This window comes from Nansenia antarctica, assembly GCF_963989245.1.
Source record: "Nansenia antarctica genome assembly, chromosome: 4".
NCBI classification, from domain to species: domain Eukaryota; kingdom Metazoa; phylum Chordata; class Actinopteri; order Argentiniformes; family Microstomatidae; genus Nansenia; species Nansenia antarctica.
The window spans coordinates 18,679,491-18,689,129 of NC_137689.1; the positions used below are offsets into that span (position 1 = coordinate 18,679,491).

Below are 9,639 nucleotides of genomic sequence, written 5' to 3' on the forward strand. Positions count from 1 at the left end.
TCTGATTGACTTCATTGGTTCCAGAGATGTTGTGCAACTCTAGACAACATACATGTGCCTCTGTGGGGGGTGGAGGAGTTTTGCAGGGGGGATTTCTGTCTCAAGCAGGGACAAATGAACATGACTCAGTGAAAGACAATTTTCTGTTTTTTTTCTCCAAATTTGATTATTTTTAATCTCCCATTCTTTACTCCCTCTTTTCAGTTTCCATCTCGCTGTAGATGCTCCCTTTTCTCTCCATCCCTCCGCTAACAAAGACCCTTACTCCCCCATTGCTCACCCCTTTACGTGCAGTAGCCCCTCTCTCTGCAGGAATGCCTGTTCATCTTGATGGATTGTTCTGGAGTCGTGGCAGAGGCCTACACCCTTGGACTCCAGCCAGGTGTCTCCGGTCACTCATACTCCCACACTTCAGCAGCAGCAGCAGAGGCAAACACACAGACACCATCCACCCCCCAGCAGACTCACGCACGTCACCACATTCCTGCACTCCCTCTTATCAGAGCCTCAGCTCTCACAGTTAGCACACTGGAGAGTTACAGACCGAAGCTAAGAATAAACACCCCTTATCGTGGCTACAGGCTGAAACAAAAACAATAACAAACACTTTTGATCAAGTTCCATTGTCCCGAACTTCCTTTTAACTTCAGTTCACTCCTCAATTCAGGCACCTTGGTTGGAGAAGGAGGTAGCGGCAGTCTCAGACCAGCTAGCAGCAGTTCCATACCATTGGTGATTATGGTTATTTTTCGACATGTAACAACAGTACAATTCACGATAGTGTAGCTGTATAACATTAGCTAATAAATCCTCAAAGTTCAAGTAGTTGACCATGTGTAAAACTGGTAACCAACTGAGACAGTATGGCCTGTCTATGCCCCCTCCACCAGGCTTTGATCATGGTTCTGTTGATCTGTCCTCCGGGACTGGACTGTTTTTATGGGCTTCATGAAACAGCACCCCCCTCTACAGGCCCCAGCTATGTGGGCCAACGGCTCGGTTCTGCAACAGTAAGCACCCTTAGAGGGAGAACACCCCCCCCCCCCCCCTGTCTCTGTAGTGTTTTTCTTTTTCTTGTTGCATTGTGGGGGGCTAATGAAGCCACTTCTGACTATGAAAACTATGGAGCTAAAGGAGCTCCAGGGGGCAGGGGGGGATGTGGTCCAAGGGAATAGGCCAGAGATTCCATCCTTCATTTCCATTCAAAAGGCTCAAGTTCAACTTCTTTCCAAACTTGTATTTTCCTTGTATATGTCCTTGACAAAATCACACAAAAAAACAGGATTCTGAATACATCCGTCAAGGTGTTGGTCAGAAGCTTGCACTTACAGGAATGCAAAAAAACAGGAACTTGCTTGTAAAGTGCCGCCCCGCCCCCCCCCCCCCCCCCCCCCCCCCCCTCCGCCCCCAGGCTCTACCTCCACCTGTGCAGCCAGCATAATGGTCCATCAGGCCCTCTCTTTGGCAGTACCTGAGACATGCTGTCAATAAAACTGACAACTAGAAGTGCTATAACCATAACATGCTAAGTCTACAAAAAGCAATGGTCAGATCCAGTGAGGTGCAAATGATACTGTAGAATGTTTTGACGAGGAATGTGTGTTTCTGAAGAATGATTCATTATTGCAGTGCTTGTAATCAGTGTGTTTCTCAGATGTGTGCGTCAATGGTGTGTCCCAATTGCACTGCTTTTCCTCTCTTTTTCTTTGTGCCTCCTCTTTTTCATCTAGGCCAATGTTAACATTTCGACAACATCTGGTTATAATTAACCTCCCCCTCCCATCCCCCCCATGTCACCTCCCCCCTCTAACTCTTTCCTGCTCCTTCTACCGTTTCAACATCCCACTCTCTCTCTCTCTCCTCCTCTTTCTCTCTGCCTTTCTAGTGGCTCCCTCCCCCCCTGTCCTTCACCTCTCCCCGTCTTGCTCCCATCTCTCCTCTGGTGTCCCCAGTTGCTGTGTCTGCAGTCATGAAGTGTAAGGGCTGTATCTGGGCTCTTTCCCTGCTCCTGTCTCTCAGTTTATCCAAGGCTCAGGCACAGACCAACTACACCAGGTGAGGCATGGGGGCGTGTGATTGGCTTTAGTGGGTTTGGAATGTGTGTTTGTAAGAGGAAGCTCAAGAGGTTTGATTGCACAGTGTATACACAAGAATGCACATTTGTCATTAGGTCTGGTTTAATTCAAATGTATTATGGGTGATTATGGTGAGTTAGGATTTTGGTAGATTTGCTTTGGTGTGGATATTGGCAGCACTGTTGTCCTAGTAGGTGTGACTGGTCTGTAGTATGCTGTGGTTGACCTCATGGATGTTGATGCTTTGGAGTCTGCCTGCCTGCCTGTCTGCATGGGGTTGTATCAGGACAGCTTGGCTCCGGACATCTTGGCTCTCATCAGTTGGCGTCTCTTCGCTGGGGTTCAAACTCTGAGTAGGAGTTTTCTCAACTTTGTCTATGTTCAAGTTGGCCTCAATAGCATTGGCTGGAGTCTTGGAAAACTGATTTTGTCCCCTATTTCCAGCGACAATTATTTGACTCAGCATTTTATAAGGAAAAGACTCAGAATGGGAGAGTTTCTTTTGTTGCTGTTCGTTTGACTACTTGATAATTGTTGAAACAAACTCTCTAATTTAGTGTGCTGAAATGTAGGGATGATTATGTCATTCAGTTCATTTGCTTATAGGACTTGTTAACAGACAAAACTGTAAGAAGCACATGGAGCACATTTACTCTTTATTTATTCTGTCCCTAGCATCAGACAGTCTGTGACTCTACTCCCATTATATAATTATCCATGAAAGTATGCTGGAAATAGTCAGGACTTGGGTATTTTCCGTTGTATAAAGCAAGCTTTGTGTTATTTCAGAGGAGCTTGGATTAAATATTTGAGCAGTAGACTGGGTAGAATTGGGGGGTTGGGAGGAGAGCCGTGGTTGTTGAGTTTGAGACTGGGATAAGTAGAGGACTTAAAAAAAAAAGATAAACAAAAGAAAGAAAGCAGAGTAATATGGGGGAGGTCTTCAAGAGGAAGCTCTTGTGGAGGATGCCATGACCCCCCACTAACTATTTCCAGTCTCCTCCATCCTGTCAACAACCCCCAGTCTCTAGTAACCGACACTTGTGTTCCAAGGGGAGGCATTTTTGTTAGGTACTAAAGGGATTTAGATATAATCTGGTGACAAAGAGAATTATAATACTGAGTATTAGTGTGTGTGTGGGCGTGCGCACATGCACGCGCACGTGTGTGTGTGTGTGTGTGGGAGTGTGTAAGAAAGAATGTGTGACTGTGTGCATAGCCGTGTGTGTTTGGACAACACAAAGTGCTTACAGTGAATACATTCCTCTGTACATCCTCATGTCCATGACAAACATATACTGTACTATTCTCATGGTATTAAACTCTGTGTTCTCTGCTCCTTCTCAGGCCAGTGTTCCACTGTGGAGGTGACCTGGTCTCAGACTCAGGCTTCGTGGGCAGCGAGGGGTTTCCAAGCTACTACAAACCCAACAGCAAATGCTTATGGCGCATCACTGTGAGTCACCAAGCCCCCGCACCATAACTAACAACTGACTCAGCATTTCCCCCACAAACTCATTCCAAGGCTCTGTTGTTGTTCTGCCCCCTCTCTGAACCCCAGGTCCCAGAGGGCAATGTGGTCATGCTCTCCTTCCGCATCTTCGACCTGGAGGCTGACCCGCTCTGTCGCTATGACTACTTGGATGTGTACAACGGTCACTCCAAAATGGTGCAGAAGCTAGGAAGGTTCTGTGGAACGTTCCGGCCTGGTTCTCTCATCTCCACCACCAACACCATGATGCTGGAGATGGTGTCTGATGGAGAGACTGGAGGGAGAGGCTTTGTGGCCTATTTCAATGGAGGGAGACCACATGAAGATGGTAAGCAGTAAAGTCTGGCCTACCCTTCCTCCTAAGACTTTGATTGCTGTTTTTCTTTTCTTTTTTTACTTTTAATTTTTTAATCTTTTATTTTATACACTTTTTCAGATTTTTCTTGTATAATGAAAAGTGTTTAATTATTATTATTATTATTATTATTATTATTAAGTCTTTCTTTCTAATAGGAATGACTGAGAATGAGAAAAAAATAATATAATTGTAAAATTCCAGATGACTTCATCATGTATGTCTGTATCACTTGTTTTAGAAGATCAATTCTGCGGAGGCAAGATGACAAAGTCCCAGGGCTCAATCAAGACACCCAACTGGCCTGAAAAAAATTACCCAGCAGGCATCAGCTGCTCTTGGCTCATCACAGTGGAGACAGACATGGTAATTTCCCATCATGCTCTTTATTATGCATAGCATTCTGCAAATGATGCTGTCACTATTATGCACAAATCATAAACCTGATGTGTTTTTCTGTCTGTCGGTTAGGTGATTGAGGTGACGTTTGGTAAATTTGACTTGGAATCGGACAGTTACTGCCGCTTTGACTATGTGGCGTTCTTCAACGGTGGAGAGAAAGATGACTCTCGGCGTATTGGAAAATACTGTGGAGACTCGATACCTGAGTAAGTGGTAAAAGATAGAAATTTGTGCGTGTGTGTGTCTGTGTGCATGCGTGCGTACGCGTGTGTGTGTGTGTGTGCTTGCTATTGTCCTGTCTGTTTGGTACTAGGTTACCATTAATCTAATTGTCTTTCATTGCTCTCCTCCAATCCTCCCTCTGTCTCCACCCACAGAACGATCGTGACCAATGGGAACGTGCTACTGGTCCAGTTTGTGTCTGACCTCAGTGTGACCTCTGATGGCTTTATGGCCAGTTACACCAGCTTCCCCCGTGGCTCCCGGCTGGTAACGACAGACAGAAACACGGGACCCCATGTAGGGTCAGTCCCCTCCAGGCCTGCTGTTAAACCCAAACTGCCTGAACCCCCTGTCATTACAACCACCACCACCACCACCCAGCCACCCACCACCACCACAGCCAGATACATAGCCCCCCCAACACAACCGTACCAGGAGCCCCCCGCCAGACCCAAACCAGTCAAACCAGTCAAACCAGTAAGAACCCGTCCACCAGTCAAGCCAGGCCAGGGCGGGAAAGTGGTGGTAAAGAGGCCAGGTACGTAAAGCTGGAGCACTAATGTGGCCAGAGCTGTGTGTGTGTGTGTGTGTGTGTGTGTGTTTGTCAGAGTTGTGGGTGATTCTCTGCTTGTGCGACTGTGTGTATCATCTGTATTTGTTTGTGTTCTACAGTCCCCTTGAACCCACTGTGTGCTAAGGCATGCAAGAGGGATGGAACCATCAAGACCAGTTTCTGTGCCAGTGAATTCGGTGAGTTCCACACACTGCACAGCAAATCACAGAGCGCTAGCATTCTCACACCATAGCCAACCAAGGTAGCATTCCAATTAACACCCCCACTTCCTGTCCCCTCTCCTCCCATCCTCTCTCCCAGTGATCACAGGGAAGGTGACAGCACTAACCCCTGGTCCTAAGGGAAGTATGAGTGTCAGCGTCTCGCTCATTAAGGCCTACAAGGCAGGGCGACTGACCATCACCCAGGCTGGACCGGCCATGTCTGTCAAGCTGATGTCAACATGCAAAAAGTGTCCTGTACTGCGAAGAGGTAAGCCAACCTACCACATGATCCACACATGCACACCCATGGAGGCCGGTGGAGGGGCTCATTATAATGAACACATGTTGTTTGATATTGTTTCCATTCCATGAATGAAAACGAGCCAGACCTCTGATTTTTCTACCTCCACTGATGCACTGTATCAGGAAAGACAGTTTTGAAAATGCCTGATGTTGATCAATCTCCTTTTCAGGTTTGAACTACATCATTATGGGCCAGGTGGACGAGGATGGCCGTGGCACACTGGTACCTGGTGCGTTTACCGCCCCATACAAGAACCCACATCACAATCTGCTGACCAATATCAACAACCAACCTTGCTAACCTCCAACCTCAGTCCACCAATTAGAGGCCAGAAAATCTGATCTCATCCAAGGATACCATGACAACTAACGCTATGATGCCAGAATGGGATATTGAACGAACTAAAAGATCCACAGTATTTTTTTCCTGATTTTGCCATGAACATAACTTAATTTTCCAGGGTCTCTCACAGGTATCACATAACACCAGTTTTTATCCAACTCATAATATGATTATATTGTATTATTTTTGTAGTTTTATAAACTTTCAAATGTCAGACCTTATATTTGTAATTTATGTCTCTGAATAAAGGATTTATAACACATTGGTCATACCTGTTTATCATATGAACTTTAACCATAAGAAAATGTAACGTTCAGCAGTCATCTGTACAGCTTTACTGCACAATGATCGTACGCCCCCTAGTGGTCAGATTCACAATCTAGTGAGTCGTTCTAATGACATTCCAAAAACAGGCGCAGCCATCTGTCATTATACGGTTGCTACAAAAATTCAAAATGTCATAATACGGTTGCTACCAAACTACAACATGTTGTGGGTTTAAAACTAGATACAACATGGAGTAGTTGATCAGTGAGCAGACATACTAAAATACAGTATAAAATCCTATAGAGTGAGTGATGCTTAGGCCTATATAATAATAATAAGTGTATGACCACGCACTTTGCTTGGCGTGACTGCATACGGGGAACTGCTTCGACATTTCTTGTATGCAACAGTGACACCATGTGGCCAGATATCTGTTGTTGACATTTTTGTACTGTCAACCATGCCAGTCAACGTGTTTTTTTAACGCAACTAAATGATGAATTGCCTTGCCTTTTGCCAAATATCGAACCATGGAGAACAGTAGGGCTAATATATAGTCATATTAGTCACTAATATATAGTCATGTCAAACTCAGTGTTATGATAATGATGATTCATGTGGGCTGTTAACCACCCCTCGGGTTGGCCATTCACCTTTTTGGTTGCAGTTACTATTTTAGTATTTAATCATAATCTAGTCATGATTATATAACGTGTTCAGATCAGATCTCATTCTGATATCATGTACATCAGGCATTATGAGTGTGACATTAGCTTTATGTTCACCCAGGAGTGTTATCTGATGCACAGGAGGGATTACATGGAAATGACATAACCTCTCTACCATGTACATCTACTTGTGCCGTTTGTTTACACAGACAAATCGCTGTGTTCGCTCCCCCAGGTTTAGTGACGTCACTACGTGTTAATCTTTACCTACGTTGACAGTCTGGCATAGAGGCCTGTTTGTTCAGCAAGTACATCCCTTGTCTTCCTGTAGGCCTACCAACACAGATACAGTCTCATTCAGACAACCCACGCAAAACTGTACTAAAACAAAAACAACAACATGAAACAGACACTAGCAAGATTAATTTTAATCAAACGACAACAAAATTACTTTGTCACAAGTTCACAACCAACACTGGATTTGTTCCACTACATTAGTTGCTCATTGATTATTTCACGGAAACAATACAAATGCAATATCGACGGTAGGATAATAAATGACATTTGCACATTCACAAATTGTGGGCTATAACAGCAATTGCTCGATAGGAATTTACAGTAATAAAGATTTTCACGTCGATTATAGTTAAGTACTGTAACAGTAACATCTGGTTAGGTTTTCTGTACAATGGACCACTACAAAGCAGGCTTTACACGGGGAACATAAAAGCAGACATTCACATTATCAAAGGCACACACACACACACACACACACACACACACACACACACATACAAATAAATAAAGTGACAAATGACCACAATGACATCAAAACATGGAGACATAAAGAATGCACTGAACGGTAAACGGTAAACAAAGCAAAGATCCTGTCTCAAAATCATTAGCTAAAAAACGTTCTCCCATTTGTCAAAGATCTTCTAATGTCAAAGATCTTCTAATGTCAATCATACAGCACGCAATGGCGCTACCAAGCAACTAACTGCAACCTTAAGGTTACATAACAAAGCTCCTCACCAACACACACGTTTGCCAACCATTTGGCATGACCAATGGTCCTGACTTGTTACTTTTAGCCAAAGACCTAACTACTGGTTGGAGTCACAGAGGCTTCTGAGCATCCAGTGGGCTGCTTAGGACATGAAGTGGGTTGTTGAAGGTTGCGCTGGGAGCTAGATGCAGAGGATGCTGGTTAGTAGGTGGCATCGATAATGTTGCCTTCCATCTGATGTCTGTACGTCACTCTGGCCTTGTGGGAGAAGTATACAGGGTGCACCCCCCCTCCAGAATCGTCCCTGGCCCAGGACATTGCAGGGGAGTACTGAGGCTCCACCTCTGTGGATGGGACTGGGGAGCAGGAAGGGGAGAGAGAGGAGAGAAGAGAATGAAAAACACATTCACATGACATTCATACTGACATTCATCTCACTTGGGAAGTCAGATTCCCACACTATACCACCGCTGCCCAAAGTGGCCATCAAAGGAAGCCCACTTCTCCTCTAGTGTCTTAGACACACTGTAGTGAGAGAGCTGTGTTGTACAGCTCTCTGGAAGAACTGTACAACACACGCTGTCTCAGGAAGGCCTCAAAGACCTCCAGGGACCCGACCCACCCTGGGCACGTACACTTTACCAGGCTGCCCTCGAAAAGGAGGTTCAGGACCCTGGCCGCTAAGACAAACAGACTGAAGAACTGCTTCTACCACAGGGCCGTCCAGGCCCTGAACACAGCAAAGAGGTTCTGGGCCCTGGACAGTCTGGACGGATTGTATGGCAGCTGCTGGACTGAAAAAATCAGGTGTAGTGCTGAGGCACAAACATGTACATTTCAAGCCTGCAAACTGTGACACTTTAAATAACGTGAAAAAATACTATTGTGCAATATGACAACCCTAGTTGACTATCTGTGCAGTATAGTACAGTGGATTGTGTACATAGCCTTTATTTATGTAAACCAGCTCCTTACCTTCTTGTGATTTTTTCTTTTTCTAAAAGTGTTTTTTTTCCCTTTCCTAACACCAGGGGAGCCACCCCTCCTAAATTTCGTTGTTTGGTACCTGTACTGTAGCAATGACAATAAAGTCCATTCATTCATTCATTCATTCATTCATAGTGTTCTTACCGGCCTTAGGGGGGCAGTGTCTTCCCTTGCCCCTGCCTTTACAGCGCCTGTACCAGGGAAAGCACTGCAGAACCTTCACACCCATGGGTGCAGCAGGAAGAGGAGCCAGTCTGAAAATAGAGAACAGATAAAAATAAAACTGTATTTGTATTTATTATAACTTAACACATTTACATACCAGTTTGTTATATTTATTTTATTTATTTATTTAGCACAGGTAATTCTGGCATATTGCCACAACTTTCCAGGCAGAATATGTTCTGCAGTTTCAAATATGTGCCTTGCTTGAAGATTACTTTTTACCCCTCCAGTGAATTGCACCAGCAAATATTTTTTTCTCTCAAACCTAACACTCCAAACTCGGTTTGGTTGTAGAACTATCTTACTAAAAAGGATTGATAGATTGTCATGCCCCCCACGCCCACCTAGTCTGTGCCAGTGCCTCGCTCTCTCCTGTCTGCCTGTTGTGGTGTGTGTGGGCGTGGCCAGGCTGCGTTTTCCCTGTCACTCATCATCTCCACCTGCTCGGTCTGCTCACCTGATGGTCATCAGCACATACCATCTCTGTATTTAAACCCTGGGTTCCCATCCTCTC

At 44.9% G+C, this 9,639-nt stretch overlaps 1 protein-coding gene across 1 annotated transcript; it reads left to right on the forward strand.

Annotated features, from left to right (window-relative positions):
* Nucleotides 1-1,923: 1,923 nt before the first annotated feature.
* On the forward strand, nucleotides 1,924-6,223 carry pcolcea (procollagen C-endopeptidase enhancer a). Its single transcript, XM_080529017.1, has 9 exons — nucleotides 1,924-2,055; nucleotides 3,423-3,531; nucleotides 3,637-3,895; nucleotides 4,164-4,288; nucleotides 4,394-4,530; nucleotides 4,702-5,084; nucleotides 5,219-5,296; nucleotides 5,421-5,591; nucleotides 5,797-6,223. Exons 1-9 carry the CDS (start codon nucleotides 1,970-1,972, stop codon nucleotides 5,925-5,927), a joined length of 1,479 nt encoding a protein of 492 aa, XP_080385143.1. The 5' UTR covers nucleotides 1,924-1,969; the 3' UTR covers nucleotides 5,928-6,223.
* The last annotated feature ends 3,416 nt before the right edge of the window (nucleotides 6,224-9,639 follow it).